The 16,146-nt window shown below is 56.5% G+C and overlaps 1 protein-coding gene across 1 annotated transcript in view; it reads left to right on the plus strand.

Annotated features, from left to right (window-relative positions):
- The first annotated feature begins 3,038 nt into the window (after positions 1-3,038).
- The window catches only part of Hs6st1 (heparan sulfate 6-O-sulfotransferase 1), a 35,056-nt gene continuing 21,948 nt past the window's right edge, over positions 3,039-16,146 (plus strand). Inside the window, exon 1 of the mRNA XM_069989474.1 lies at positions 3,039-3,853. Within this exon, the coding sequence (XP_069845575.1) occupies positions 3,327-3,853 (527 nt within the window). The 5' untranslated portion in view covers positions 3,039-3,326. The remainder of the gene's footprint in view (positions 3,854-16,146) is intronic.

The following is a 16,146-nucleotide window of genomic DNA, read 5'->3' on the forward strand; positions in this document are numbered from 1 at the left end:
ACCAGAAACACCCACTGAGTGCCAGGGGGCTGGCTGCACCGCCCTGACCTGTCGATCCATGGCACCACTTCCATGGCATGTTTCTGCCATTAACGGGGGATGATAAAGGCTCCCTGCAGAGAGTAGCCTGATAAAGCTGCCCAGCCACTGGGGGCTAGCACCTGCATTCCAGCTGGACTTCAGATTGGAGGCTCATCTTAACAGGAATCCTGTAGCCAACTGGGGAGGATTTTTGTACCCTCCTGGCTAATCAGGGGGTTCCCAGCCACTCTGGCAGGAAGGAAGTCTGACTGAACAGCTTCTCCAGCAAGGTCTCTGCTCCCCCAGGCTACTCTATTGCAATTTATCACAGCAGCAACTATCTACAGGACACCCTCTGCCAAGCTCTTCTTCCCTCTCTGGGAAGAGAGGGAAGAGTAGGGCCACAGACTAAGCACAGAAGGTCTTATTGGCCTTCTTAAAGAAGGGCCCAAGCCAGCTCTTGAACATTTTGGGCTTGTGTTCCACCTGACAGCAGTGATCACCAGTAGAAGCTGAAGGGCAACCTTCAGCTTTTTTTTCCTCCAAGAACCATTTGGATATTTATAGCCTCATTCACAGGGCATACAAAAATTTTGATACAGGTAGATACCCTTGTGCAGCAAACAAGCACCTGCATCTGTCCTGTCTTTACCAAATAATTTTGAGGGTCTTACACCTCCCTTGGGCTGCCAGCTCTCCACTCTGTGTTGCTGCCCTACCTGTAACTTGGGAGAGACTGAACTCAGCTCAGAAGTAGGCAAGGGCAGACAGATATGGGAGGGAGGCCTAGAAGGCCAGGGATCAGAGTGAAGAGAGAATGGCTGGCCCTAGAGCCCTAGCTCAGAACTGCACACTCCTTCAGTCTTCTCTTCTGGAAAATAGGTGTCACAGCCCACAGTAAGGCTTGCTGAGGGGACTAGAAATGGCACAGTGACATTGCCTGGCATCCAGGATTCTCACTACAGAGCAGCCTCAATTATGATCTGCATCGTGACAGGTCAATACTATTAGGGTAATGATACCTGGTGCACTGGTTCTGGGTCACTGCATCCAACCTGTGAAGGAACACTGCCCCATCTCAGCCACCAACAGGCACTGGAAGACTAGCAAGAGCAGGAGGCTCAGGAGAACACTACCATGCCCCACTCTCAACAAGAAAAACCTGACCAAGCTACCTTTAGCTCTCCCTGACTCTGGAAAACCTGAAAAGTAGCTTAAGCTGAGCTGGAGTTTAGGGGCCTGATTGCACAGCAGATGCCCCTACACACCTGCACACCCATATGCACGTGCGACACAGGCCAGCTTGCACTCAGAGGCTCAGTACCGTGCCTTGGACCCATCTGATCACAGTAGTACTCCTTCAGCCCTCGGACAATGGTGAGCTTCCTCTTGAGTTGGGTTCAGGGGCATCAGGGTTTTTGCTTCTGGCGAGACTTTCTGGTTTGATCTTATATATTTCATTTATTGTTTCTTTTTTGTTGGTGGTGGTGGTGACAGGACTTGAACTCAGGGCCTGGGTGCTGTCCTTGTGCTTTTTCACTCAAGGCTAGTGCTCTACCACTTTGAGCCACTTCAGTTTTCTAGTGGTTAATTGGAGATAAAAGAATTTCAGGGCCTTTCCTGCCCAGGCTGACTTCAAATTGTGATCCTAAGATCTCAGCCTTCTGAGTAGGTAGGATAACAGATGTGAGCCACAAGTGCCTGGCTGTTTGTTTCTTTTCTATTGTGCCAGACTTGAGGCTTGAACTCAGTACTCAGATTGTGTGTTGTTCTATACCACTTGAGCCACAGCTCCAGTTCCCACTTTTTGTGGTAAATTGTATGTAAGTCTTACAGATTTTCCTGTCCCAGCTGGCTTTGAACTAGATCTTCAGATCTCAGCCTCCTGAGTAGCTAGGGTTACAGGCGTATGCCACCAACACCTGGCTCCTATTTCTTATTTCTAGCAGCCTTTTTGAGACATACTGGCATTCAACAAATGCTCATTCCTCAACTAAGTAATGCATTCTGGTCCCTAAGAGGTTGGAACCCAGCCACCAATCAGCAGCTCTATATGAACATCTGAACGCAGGCCTGGCAGCAAGACGCCTCCCTTTGGCCACGGCAGCCTGCACAAGAGGTCTCTTGCCAGCGGTGGCCTTCCAACAGGTCCTGCCATACTCCACCTACTTCCTCCTCCTCCAAAGGGTGAGGCTCTAGCCTCTGAGCAGGATCAGTACCTAGGCAGCACGGGTACTGAGCTTGGTGCGCTAAGGCAAAGAGGCCACTGAAGGACCACGGTGGGCAGGCACCTGGGCTCGACAGGACAGCAAGCAGGCTCAGGTCCTCCCACTCCCCCTCCTTTTTGAATGTTGTTAAATGCTGGCTCAATTTTCTTATAACTTTTTGGCCTACAAATGTGGAGGGAAACAATGCACATGAGCTGGAATCGCTTTCCACGAGAAGCCTGCAAGCCTCTGCAGACGTCTTTTCATCCAAGAGCTTTGGGGTCACTCTCTCAGAGACGTCGCGGGCACGAGGGGGGGGGGGCGTGCGCACCCCGCGTCCACTCCCGTCTCGGTAGTCCCAAGCCGCATGGAGCGCCCGATGCCTGGCGCCTCCAAGTGTGGCTCTGCGCTCTTCAGTGTGGAAGTTCGGGCGCTCGCGTGGAAGGTCACGGCCGCCCCTCCCGTGGGAGTCTAGACGGAGGGTCCCGGGCCCCGGAGGCGCTTGCTAGAGGCGTCCACGCCTCGGTACCCGGCACTCGAGGCGCGCGCGCACACACGCGCACACGCGCACACGCGTCCGCCGGCTGGAATCCGCTTCCTGACCACGAGTGAAGCGGAGACGCGCAGCCCGGTGCCCGCGCGCGACCGTCCGCCCCGCCCCCACCTCGGAGGCGGAGCCGAGGACCGGAGCGCGCGGCGACGGCAAGGGGCGCCGCGGGGGCGGGCCGGGGGCGGGCCGGGGCGGGGCGGCGGCGGACTGCGGAGACGCGGCGGCGCGCGGAGCGGCGCAGAGCGGCGCAGAGCGTTCTCGGTGCGGAGCTCGGCGGGCCAGCGTCGGGGCCGCCGGGGGACGCGGGCTGGGGTCGGGCCGAGCAGGGGCCCCGCCGGAGGTCGGGCCGAGAGTCCGACCTGGGCGAGGAGCAGCCATGGCGCCGCGGAGGGCCAGGGCCCGCGCCGCCGCGGGCAGCCTGGGCGCCGAGTAGCCGGGCCGGGCCGGAGCGCGGGCGGGCGGGCGGCGGCGGAGGAGGCGGCGGCGGAGGCAGCCGCGCCCTCCCAGGCCCCGGTGCCCCGCGCCCGGGCCGCCGGCGATGGTGACACATGCGGCGGCGGCGCGCCGGCGGCAGGACCATGGTTGAGCGCGCCAGCAAGTTCGTGCTGGTGGTGGCGGGCTCGGCGTGCTTCATGCTCATCCTGTACCAGTACGCGGGCCCGGGGCTGAGCTTGGGCGCGCCCGGCGGCCGCGCGCCGCCCGACGACCTGGACCTCTTCCCCACGCCCGACCCGCACTACGAGAAGAAGTACTACTTCCCGGTGCGCGAGCTGGAGCGCTCGCTGCGCTTCGACATGAAGGGCGACGACGTGATCGTTTTCCTGCACATCCAGAAGACCGGCGGCACCACCTTCGGTCGCCACCTCGTGCAGAACGTGCGCCTCGAGGTCCCCTGCGACTGCCGCCCGGGCCAGAAGAAGTGCACCTGCTACCGGCCCAACCGCCGCGAGACCTGGCTCTTCTCGCGCTTCTCCACCGGCTGGAGCTGCGGGTTGCACGCCGACTGGACCGAACTCACCAACTGCGTGCCCGGCGTCCTGGACCGCCGCGACCCCGCCGCGCTGCGCACGCCCAGGTGAGCGCCTGCCGCGGGGGTGGCGGGGTCCCCGGGTGCCGCTGCGCTCCCGAGCCTGGGCCGCGGGGTCCCCGGGTGCCGCTGTGCCCCCTGAGCCGGGGCCGCGCTCCCACTGGACGGTGCCGAGCCGCCTCTATCCGCCCCCCCCGGCTCGCCGCGGGGCGCCCGCAGCTGCCACCCCTGATCTTTGACCTCCCTTTCACCCTCTCGTCTCTGGCTTTTGCCCCTTCTGCGCCTGGACATCTCCTGGGGCGCCTCCCTCCGCCCTGTTGGTGGCCCCACTGAGGGTGCGCCGCCGGCCGCCGTGAGGCCAGTCTGGGGTTTAAAGGTCCACGCTGGTCCGTGTAGCCCCGCGCGTCGCTCCTTGGGCGTGGAAATGGGCTATGAGCGCGAGCGCAGCCCACCAGAGTATTCACTTCCGCGGGTCCTGGCTAGCACCCGGAGTGGGGAGAGACGGGAGGTCGGCGTGGTGTGGGGGCCCAGCCCGCGCGGGTGCCGGCCAACCGGCCTCCAGGGAAGGGGAGCGGCCGCGGGGCCGGGGCGGGCGCCGCCGGTGTGTGCAGGTAGAACAAAGGCCTTGTGTGACCCGGAGCTGGGGGCGGGGAGAAGGCTCACTACACGTCCTCCCCAGCCTCGAGAGAGAAGTGGAACAAAAGCCTGCGGGGTGGGGGGGTGAGTGAGGTACTTTCCCGGGGAACCCACCAGCGAGGCTGGGGGAGCCGGAGCTCGTGGGCAGCCTTGCGGCATTTCTGTGTCCCCCATGTCTTAAGTAGCTGACGGAGGCTGGACTGACCTGCAAGCGCACCGGGGTGCTGGGGCCGGGCCTCCACACACGCGGTAAGAGACCTCAGGGTGCCTAGGGTTCTACATTTCAAGTTAGGATTGTTTTTGTCCTGTCCTGTGGTGCTCCTGTTGTCCTGTGGGTGTCCTGCAGGGTGCCCAGCAGGACCTTCTCCAGAGTGAGAAGAGGCAAGAGTGAGGTCTTCCTCCCTGTCTTTTGTCTCCCATATTTGCGTTAGAACTGAGCTTTACAGGCAAGCCAGGCACCTCTGTGAGAGGGATTTTTGTTGGCACCCGCAGAAAGGTATGGGCAGGTGCTCAGGTAGATTGGAGGGTTCACGCCATCCAGCCAGCTTAGAGCTGACCAGCTGTTCCTGGTCGGTGCCACTGCTTCCCTCCCTGCGCAGCCTCCAATTTGTCTTTTCCCATCGTCTTTCTCCGGCTGTCAGAAAATAGGGATCCTGAATGGAGTCTGGAGAATACATCCACTCTCTTCTCATCATCTTTCTCCCTAGAGTTGGGAGGATATAGCCACATTCCCCGGCCCCAGCAACTCCCAGCCTAGGAAGAAGTGTTCTGAGACAACTTGATGGTTCAAGCCACTGCCAGGCCAGGGCCTGCACCACACACATGCGTGTTCCTTGCACGGGATTCACCCCATGCTCCTGCCTTACTCTAGATGAAGCTGGGCCTGGCCATGGCCGCCAGCCTTCCTTCATCAACCAGAGCTCTAGATTGTGGGTGCTAGGTACTGACAGGTAATACCAGGCCAGAAGGGTGCTTCCCTGCCTGTAGGACTCTTGAGGGAGAGAGCACCAGGTCTGTGAAACTGTAGGGAAGAGAAGTTCAGCCTGCTCTTGGGGCTGAAAGGGATTGAGGTTTTGAAGTCAGCCTGTCTAGCAGTCTGACCTTAGCTTGCAGATTGCAGAATGCTTTTGTGGCAGCCCTTGAGTTCCTGAAAGTGAAGGGGCCCTCAGTCCCCACCCTATAGTTTGTCTCCTAAAGCAGAAGCTTGGACCAGGAATGAGAAGAACAGGGGAGGCAGGTGACCCCAGTGCTGCTTGGGAAAGCCCCAGCACCCCTGCCTGGGGAGGCCACATGGTCAGCTGGCAGTGCCGAGTGGACCACCAGTCCCTCAGCCTGGAAGTGGCCGGCTCAGCAGCCACAGGCTAGGTGGGGGCAGGCCTTTGGAGCCCTCGGGATGCCCCTTACTGTGCCACTCTGCAGGTGGCAGTGGGTGCCTGCCTGTCACTCATCTTCCCCTCTTCCGCCTCCCTCTGATTCAGTACCAATCCAAGAGATTGCTCTGGTGCAAAGCTAGTTCAGGAGGTCAAGGGAAGAGTGGCTTTGTGCTTTTATGGCTTGGCTGCACTCAGGACCACCTGCTGAGTGCTCCCCCACCCCACCGCTCCCAGTGGGGATCCAGGCCTTGGTGCTGCAAAGTTAGAGGTCACTTGCACCCATTTGTCCAGGGACCCAACCACTCATGGAGGGGGCAGTGCCCACAGGGGCAGGGTGGCTACTGTCAGAAGGCACCTGGCGTTGAGATTCAGATGTCACCCTTGCTGTCCTGTCCTGCCCTTCTGGGGCCTTGTGTGTGTGCTGGAATAACTGCAAGGCTGGGAAGCGAGGAGGGCTGGACCAGGCTTTATGCAGCTTTACCGGCAGCACCCCCCCCCCCATCCCCACCTCCCCAGGGCCACCACTGAGGCTAGATTCGTTCTCCCTGCCTAAGAGTGCACTTCTGGAACTTTCCCCGTCCCCATCCCCCCCCCCACACACACACACACACTTTTCTGGTGCCATTGTGCATAGTATTTGGAGACTCGGGGGAGGGGAGTCTTGAGTGTGGGCTTCTCTCAGCTTCCAGCTAGGGCACATGTGCCTGGGGCCACTCTGAGCTACCACCTTCCTGGAATGTCTTGGGAACTTCTAGCAACAATTAGTGCATCCTGCCCTCCAGCAGGAGCAGACATGTGAGCACAGTGTTAGGTCACTGTGGTCCTGTGTCTGCTACAGTGGCCGTTTGCTTGCTGGTGGCCGCTGAGGTACCTTTGCTGGATGTGTCCATCTAGAGGTGGCAGCCAGAGAGGCGGCTGATACTAAGGCCATTTGAGTCAGGGTCTGTCAGCAGCTATACTTAGATGTGCACACCTGGAGCATAAGCCTGACCAGGCATCCAGCCTGTGAGCCATCCCTGCTGGCTTTGGTCTTGGGACATGTCTGCTCCTGGCTCAGAGAGCCCTTTCCTGGTGCACACAACCATCCCCCCACTCCACCCCTGTGGGCTCCACAGCCACTGGTCACTGTGGGCTTCCTCGGTAGGGTGTCTGGGAGGTTTGACTGCCATGGTGGGAGTGTAGCCAGCAGTCCTGGATCTGGAGTGCTCTGGAGTCCCTTCCTGGATCTGGTAGGGAGGGAAGGGGAGGGGCCAGCATGCTGGCAGTGGGGCCTTGGGTCTTTTCTCTCCCAGTGCTCCCTTTGTTGTGGTGTTGATTGATTGTAGTGACTGAGGAAGTGTGAGGGAGAAAACTCCCTGAGCACAGTGGTTCCTCTTAAATCAGACTGTGGTGTAAATTACATCCTGGGAATCTCCCAGGTCATTAAAACATAGCCTTGGAGAGGCTGCCCTCGTGCCCCGCTGAGGGTCTGTGGTTAGGGCCTGAACATTGAGCGTCCACGGCTCCTGCTGTTTGGCTCCTGCGAGGATCGTGGACATCCTGGGTGCAGATACTTTGCATAGCTCTGCTTTCCCTTAGACATTCCTAGGAGCTCTGGATGCTAGCTCATTCTAAACCTAACTCTGGTTCACACAGGTGTTCCTCCCTGAGGAGGCTGCTGTAGCCTTCTTTCTCAGCAGCACCCTGTTAATTTATTGTGGGCTTTAAAACATTTGCTTTCTCAAGTCAGGAAGAAGTATCTCTCTTGTGGCTTTTATTACAAGACCCTGCCCCACTCATGGCCATTAGGATGACCCAGCACTATGAAGTAGAGGTGGGGGGGTGGGGCGCGGGGGGAGACAGCCCTCCGTGCCCCCTTAAGGCAAGTGTGTGAAGCTTGGCCCACATTTTCCAGAAAGGGAAGTAAGGTCCAGAGACATGGTAGAACTTGCAGAGTACCTGAGCCTGGAGGGCTGGGAGCCAGCACATGGACCTCCATTCAAACCAGCCTACACACCTCTAGCCCTCTCTACTGTGCCCCTCCCTACCCCTAGTAGGGACAACTGTCACTGGTGAGACTGGCCACCACAGGACTCAGAATGTGTAGGCTTACCCAAGCCTGACATCTGCACAATTTCATACAAACATGCAGAACATCTGGCAGCTTACCTGAGGTCAGCAGTAAGGCCGTGCTCTCTTGGCTTGGAAAGGGAGCAGCAGTGAAATCTGCAGGTAGTCACAGAGACCAACCTGCGGCAGCACTTTGAGGCCCCCTGTAGTCTTCAGGCTAGGAACTGCCTGCCAGCTCTGCTGCCTTGCCTGAGAAAGACCAGCTGCACTAGTCAACACTTTGAGCACGTGGCCAGAGTGGGTCTGGCGGGCCTGACCTCTTTCTTGTCCCTGCTCTGGTGTCTGTGCTCTGCCAGGAGGCGGGAAAACAGGGAACCCCCAAAAGCAGTTCCTTCTGTTGTCCCTCACGTTAGACTGAAGCCTGGTATGAGGGACTGTGGAGGTGTTCCAGGTAGGGGGAGACCCAGGACCAACTAACTTTACCACAGGAGGTGTCCTTTGTGGAGCACTTACTGAGGGGGGTGGGGGTAACCAGAGCAGGCCAGCATTGGACTGCCGCACAGTGCTGTCCAGGCATGTTCCCCACCACTGGCATATGGGACTAGTACCTCTGCCCCCTTGAAAGCACCCATCAGCTTGTGCAGTGCACTTGAAATTGTTGTTTCAACTATTGCTCCTGCCTCTGAGAAGGGAACTTCCCTTCCCAGTAAGATTTTGTTGCCTGCTTTTGCCTGCCTGCCTGCCACCCTCTCTCCCTCCCTCCCTCCCTCTCTCTCTTCTTCTCTCCCTCTCTCCCTTCCTGTCTTTTTCCTCCCCCCCCCCACCCCCCGTACTTGTGCTTGAACTCATATCTGGGCACTGCCCTTAGCTTTTTCATTCAAGACACTCTGCCACTTGAGCCACAGCTGCACTTCCGGCTTTGGGGTCAGGGGTGAGCAGTGGTGTTAATTGAAGATAAGAGTCTCACAGACTTCTGCCTAGGCTGGCTTCGAACCTTGACCCCCAGATCTCAGCCTCCTGAATAGCTAGAATTACAGATATGAGCCACCAGTGCCTGGTGCTTTTGTTGTTCTTTTGGAAGGGGGAGTATGTTACGCTGAACTAAAGTTCTGAGCCCTGGGAGAGAGGTCAGGAGGCTGCCCAAGCCACAGTGAGATGCAAGCGTGAACAGAAGTCTTTCATGCATGGGGTTTTGCAGAACGACTAGGCATTCAGATGAGACATAACCCCATGGAGCCATAGTTAGGGTTCAGGTGTATCTCCTGAGCCCACAGGTGTTCACAAGTATGAATGGGAACAAATGGTGGCCCTGAGGACAAGACAGTGTGAGTGGGGAAGTGTTGGTGTCCCATCTGCCTTTGAATACAGGTGTGTCATAGAATTGTAAGTCACCTGGCATTGTGACTTTTGTTCATCCTGGATAAAATGCCCTTTCCCAGTGTTGTGATGTCCTGAGTCTCAAAGGTACAATGGGCCATCATTTTGGAAAAACATGGCACATCTGTCCCCACACACTGGAGTAAAATGTTGACCCCTGGCTTCCCTCCACGGTGGACACTGTTCAGTCATTATGGACACCTACCCCAGCCTCAGCATGAGTCTGGAATGTGGCAGAACCCAGCCTGAGCAGTTCTTCCCACTGTCTCTGGCAGTACCCAGGAGGCTCCTCAGCGTTCCAGGCCAGCCTGAGGCCTTTTCCTGCCCAGACCCCTGCTGAGGCTTCCTCAGGGCAGGTGAACCATGTGGAGGCTCCACTCCACCCCCACCTATCAGTCCATTCACCCATTCACTGAGCCATGTGCCCTGGCCTAGGTAGGCTCCTGGGGGAAAGACATTCCAGATTCCACCAGCCATCACAGTGGCTGTCAGGCTGTCTCCATGTGGACAGGGCTTAGGGATTCTGGGAAAAAGGGGGGTATGGAAATCCCCTCACTCCCTCCCTACTTCTGTGGGTATGTATTAGGATGAGATCCTTCTAGAAAGCCTGTCCAGGCAAAATAGAGGAGCCCTGACTCAGCCTCCCTCCTTCTGACTGGGACTGGTGTGGCTCATAGGCTTAGGTAAGCATGAAAAACCCTAGTGGCACCATGTCCAAAATGAGATATCTGTCTGCCATTTGGTTCTACAGAGTACTCATAGATACCTGGGACTTACTTGTACCTTCAACCTCTTGGATTTCACAATCGGACAAGGGGACAGACTCCTGGGCTGTCAGCTGTGTGTGGTGCTGAGAGGGACGGTGGTGGTGCAGGGCATTGGGCTAGTACTTCGGTGAGAAATGGCAAAAGGAAGCACCTGGAGCTCTACATCTGGGCCATCTGCGAGAGACCCCAGCCAGCCTCTGTTTGTTTACGAGAACGTTAAAAGGCCAACAGAACAAATCAGTAATTGGCAAGATGGTAACTAGATGATTAAAGTGCTGTTGTTAATGGTTTACAGAGCTGTTGTATCCACAGAGGTCAGTTGGACAACCCTGCTGGTCATGGGGAGCAGCTGCTATCCCCTCTATAGGGCCTACTGGGGAGCAGCAGGCCTAGGCCTTCTCCCTGCCTGGGTAGGTCCCTCCTCCAGCAGACAGGGTCCTGTTTTCTGGGGTGTCCTCCAGCTATCAGCACTGCTATGGGATGTGCATACTACAGCTGGGGCAGCGGGAGGTGGGGAGCCTCTTCCTCATCCTGAGCTGTGCCAGCGTCCATGTCCACTAGACCAGAGAGCTTTGTTGTGTTCTCCCTAGATCTCCAGAAGATAGTGCTTGTAGGTCCTGTCTTCTCCCTCAGGGCCTGGAGTAGGAGAACTAAAGGGTGAGGAGAGGAAGGGGTCACGGTGCCATCCAATGGAGGGCTTGATCCTTGGGGATCCTTGGATTTTCCCCCTCCTTTCCCCGCCTCCCTCTCCTCACTCCTCACTGATATCTGCAGGGTACATAGAAAGCCTCCTGAATATCTGGGTCTGGTGCTGAAGCTCCTGTGCACCCACCCTATCCCTGTGCTCGGCATTTCATGTGTTTCCCGCATCGCTTATACTTTCAGTTACACCTTCACCATGGAGGATTGTCTCGCTTAAACCATGCACAGGGCTGTTTTGATGTTGCAAACTTTATGGAACCTGTATCAAACCATACTTAACCTCCTGCAACCTGCTGTCTTCGCTCAGCCTGTTTCTGAGATATATCTGTGCTAGTCCATGACATGCATATTTAATCCGTCTGCTGCCAGATAGCAGTGTCTAGACACAGGTCCTCTCCAGCCTCTTTGTTCTGAGAGCAGCAGGCAGTGGGTTGCTCTGTGGCTGTCACAGTCCAGGGGTGGTGACAGTGCCTAGGCAAAGCCCTGTGTGTCTCTAGCAGTGGTCAGAGTATGTCCTGGCGGTAGTCCAAAGTGTCCCCAGCCTGCCATGGGCTTAGCCCACAGCAGCTGTGAGATAGGACTGCTGTGTGCTTTGTGTATACTCTCACAGTGCTTGGTGAGATCTTACGTATTGACTGACCATTGACCTTGCCCTCCTCAACCCACCTGGGTTTTTACCTACCTACAGGATTGTCCTTTCCCTTTGGGTTAGCAGCATTCCTTGTGTGTCCTAGTGCCTAGTTTCACAGGTAATCTGCCGAGGAGGTGTCTGTTCCCACATGTCTATCCACTCTGGCTTGGCCTGTGCACCAAGTAGAGACCTGGGATGAGCACACCCTGTGCTCGGTCCAGCACCATGTACACCTGTAGGAGAGGGGACTGTCTGATGACCCTCTGGGTCCTTATCTAGAAACCAAAAGACTGATAAGGTACTAGGTGGGTGTTATGTCATGGACACCCAGGGCCTTCCTCAGAGGTATTCAGTGGTGCCTAGGTTGCAGCTGCCTAAGCTGAGCCCAGAAAGTCCAGACATGCCTGCAGGGCCTCCTGCCATCAACCTCATTTATTAGGGTCCCTATGCAGTTGGTTGAAATGAGTGGATAGTTGGATCGTGCTCTCCCTGCTGTTGCAGTCCGTGGGTGACTGGGAACATCTCTCCTCCAAAGCGTAGGTGCTGGAACTCTCACCGAAATCCCTTTCTGGAGCTCTGGTGACCTTGGGAAATAAACACCTGCTGGCAGTGAGGGCCGGAGCTTCTGTGTTTGCCTCACTACAGGAGAGGCAGGCCAGCCTTCCTTTCCAGGAAGGAGCCTGGGGTATGGCACAGGACCTCCCTGAATTCCGTCTCCTCTGGGAAATGTTAGCCACAGTGTGACCAAGTGTCACAGTTCACAGAGGGAAGGTGCCTAAGAATAGCACTACAGGGAAGTCTGGAGGTTTCTGGTAGCACCTGGAAGGAGAAGCCTTGCCCAGGCACTGGAGTAGGGGAGGGCTGAGGAGAACAAAGGCCTATACTGGTGGGCCATAGCCCAGGCTGATCACCCCCTCATGTCCTCTGCAGCCCCCTGAGGCTGGGCAGGGCTCTGGGGCACTTCCTGTCCCATCTCTCCAGGGCTGGGCAGGGCTCCAGGACACTTCCTGTCCCACCTCTCCAGACCAGCAGGCACTGGTTTTGCTCACAGTCCAGCCCTCCTCCTGAACCCTGAAAATGTTCAGAGCCTCCCATCAAACCTTAGGCCTCCTGTGGGGGCCTGGTGGGAGGCTGGGGCCTATGAGGAGTTTGTTCCTTTGCTTTTTTGGAAGCTGGACTGGCAACATGACCAGCAGGAAACTCACTTTTATAAGAAATCACTGGTATTTGGCCCTGTGGGTAGAAGGCGGGAGTGGAATCAGGGTCATATTTCCCCCACACTCACAGCTCTCAAGCAACTGGTTGAGAGAGAACCTAGGTGGGTGACATGCTGGTAGACCAGACGTGGCCTGATGGGTGGCAGAGCCCTCGGCTCTACAGAGGATCACTGTGTCACTAGGGCTCACCCAGTCCAGAGCGAGACCATTCTCAAAAGGGTCGAGTATGGTGGTTGGTGTGGCCACTGGTGGCCCCAGGAGGTGGCTCCCTTTGTTCTCCAGAGGAGGGCAGGTGGGTGGATGGGAAAATGTCTTACACGATTAAGTAGACTGTAGTGTTTCTCAATAAGCAATCTACAAGCTGGAAGTCCAGTCCAGACTTGAAGGCCTCTGGTCCAGGTTGCGATTCCTGGTTCCAGGCTGCTGATGCCCTGCTGGCTTCTGAGCAGGCACCACTGCTGCTCCACCTGGTAGTTCCAAGCAGGCCCAGGCAGTCTTCATAGTGCCTGCCACACGGAGGGTGTCCGTCCTATTCATTCCGCCAGCTTGGATGCCAGTCTTTTCCCAAACACACCAGCCATCTGGGCAGCCCTTCCCGTGGTCAAGTTGACATCTGAAGATAGCCACCACAGCGCTATTTGAGTGGACCATGTGCTAGAAGCAGGGGCAAGTACCTGAGCTGGATGGTCAGAGTGCACTCGCCAAAGGCAACCTGGACACCCATTTTTCATCAGTATAATTAGCAGGCAGCTGCTTGGCAGAGCTGGCTGCATGGTGCCTCCTGTGTCCTGCAGAGCTTGGTGGCTGGTGGTGTTTGTAGGAGTCACCTTCAGAGGCTCCTCTTGCTTGCCCTGGATGCAGAGGTGGCCATAGGAGACAGAGGGGTACAGAAAGCCAGGCCTAACAGAGCCCACCCTGCCTAGGACTGTATGTGGGGCAGAGAGGATGGCTCCCCGGATGGAGAAGCCGCTTTTTCCTGTATGCCCCTCCCTCTGCCGTACTCCTCAGCCTGCAGAACAGGACATCTCAAGCTTCAGTGAGCTTAAGGGCAGGTGTCTGCAAGTGGAGCAGGTCAGGAGGGCACAGGGCGGGGCATACACAGGTGTGTCCCAGACTTGGGGACAATACAACTCTTCCCTTTATGAGTAAGTACTGCCAAGAGTTGACATACAGTCCTGTCTGCTCTGAAGGTTGTGGGCAAGTTAGTCCTATTTCTTTCTTTCTAGAGCAGCATCTCTCCATGAGGTGGCCCACAGAAGCCCTGCACAGCCGGGCTAGGATAATGGCACAAAACCAAACATCAGGAAGGGGCATCCCAAGTGCTGTCCCTGGAGGAGCGGGGCGTGGAGCTAGGGGAGCCAGAGAGGCACATACACACACAGGGTCCCTGGCCTTGGCCTCTAGGGCAGTGTCTGCAAACCCTGTGTCCGACAGCTCAGCATTTAGTCAATGGGTAGAAGCCCCAGGCCCAATGCCCTTTCTTCCTAGGCCTCTGAGACAGCCCCGGTATTGGAGTGCCACCCTGGCTGGAGCTCTGTTGTACACAGCTACAACTGCTATGTGCAGGTGTGGTGGGCATTTCTCAAGACAGGGCTCAGAGCTTTCTCTGGAGGCCCAGTCCTCTACTTTCCTTATTACTTTTCTACCCAGCGAGACTTTATGTGCTGTTGAGACCATAGTGGTACAGGCCAGCATAGTGCCTCCTGCTCCATCAGCCCCATTGCCCTCATAGGAGCTCTGAGGATCTCATAGCTGTCATTTCCAGCAGTGGCCTGGGCTCCAGCAGGCGCTGTCAGCCACAGGCCTCACCGGTACACACATCCCCAAAGGCAAAAGGTGCAGGGACTCCAGGGCTGGCCAGAGCTGCACAGGACGTGCTCACACGCCTTTACCTCACACCACATGTGCACACTCACTCGTGCATATACACCCAGCAGCAGCAGCAGCGCGTGCTTCGGAGCCACCAGTGACTCAGAAACATTCTGGAACAAAAATCCATTTTTCCTTACAAGTGGTTGGCACTTGGAGGCATTTCCTCTTGTTTGAAATTCCTTCCCACTGGTGCCTGCTAGAGCTGAGCAGTTTTCCTGATGGTGGCTGTGCTGCTCCTGCATCCTGAGCCCTCGGAATGTGGCCAGGATGTGGGAGGAAATGCTTTTCATGGGTGATCTGTCACTGTAGACAGGGAGGCAGCCTGTAGTCAAACACCCACAGAGGTGGCTGTTCAGAGGCCTTAGCTGAGGGGAGCCTTAGGGTGTCCCAAACACCCAGGAACCCAGGCTCCAGGTAACATGGCCTTTAGTCTCTTTCCTCTTGTGCTCCCAGGAGCAGGGGCATGGCTGTGATGCTGCCAGCAGCGCTCTTTCTTAGGCAGCATGGTGGGTGGGTTATCATATATGCTCTTGATAGGTAGCCTATCTTGGAAAAGACAAGGACCCAGACTGGATCAGGATGAGAGATAGGTTGGTCTAGGGTGGGGTAGATCCTGAGCCTCTGCTCTGAAGGACAAACCTGTAATGACCACCCCAGACTTTTCCTGTTGAGGTGGCTTAGGATGTGAGTATGGGGCTCAGGGTGTGATGGATAATGATGGCAGAATGCCAAGCCCCAGCTGGAACACCCCCTTTTTCCCCAGTTAAGCTTAGCCCTAGATGGACAGTGGGATGGGGAATGGCTTCTGGGGACAGGTCTAGTGGAGAATGAGACCTTTACCACAGGAACCAGTCAGCCCCATATATCCCCAGAACCCCTTCCCCAGCACTCTGGGAAACAGTGCACCACACAGCTTCCTTCATGGGAAAGGGGTACTGGGCCTAAGGAGGGTGGGGGGGCAGCCGTGGAAGAAGCCACTCCTGATGACAGTGCCACAGTGGGTGGGTGTGTGGAAAGAGAAGCTTCCTTAGACTCCAGTAGGTCAGGGTCCCTCCTGGATGTGGTTGGTAGCAGTGTCTGGGGCCCAAGGAAGGACTGGGTGTCCCCTGTCCCTCAGCAAGAGGGCAGCAGTTGGTGAACTGTCCCTGCTCTGTCCAACCAGTACACAATAGTAGGCTCTCAGCCAGGTCCCACCTGGATCCTAGGCCAGGTACAGATGCATTTCTACCCCCACTGAGGTCTTCTCTCTGGTCTCTCATTCCAAACAAACCCAGAATTGCACTGCCAGTCATGTTGGGAGAGCAGGGAGGAAACAGGTATAAAGCAGACAGGCTCCATGCATCTTCCGGTCACTGAGGGTCCCCAGGATGGCAGCCACCAGAGCAACCTCTGGGCCATGGTTCTGAGGACTTACCCTGTGTACAGCTAGCTGCAGACTCCACTGTGAGACAGGCTTTGTTTTTAGTATAAAGTATACATACAGTATGTCATAAAGTATATACAACATGAAATTAGCATATACTCATCCCCTCCCATTTGTCACCCCAGTGGCTTCTTCCCAAATTGAGACTGACTGGGTTCCTCAAATCCTGACTCCATCATGTCCTTTTCTCAGCCGCTGGAAGACACTTTCTACTTCCTCTAGGAATTTGCCTTCTTTATGACCAGCTTATTGTAGTGTCTTCATGATTTATCATGTTGTAGCATGCATCCCATT

Source organism: Dipodomys merriami, unplaced genomic scaffold (genome assembly GCF_024711535.1).
Source record: "Dipodomys merriami isolate MVZ:Mamm:240054 unplaced genomic scaffold, mDipMer1.0.p SCAF_38, whole genome shotgun sequence".
Classification (NCBI taxonomy): Eukaryota; Metazoa; Chordata; class Mammalia; order Rodentia; family Heteromyidae; genus Dipodomys; species Dipodomys merriami.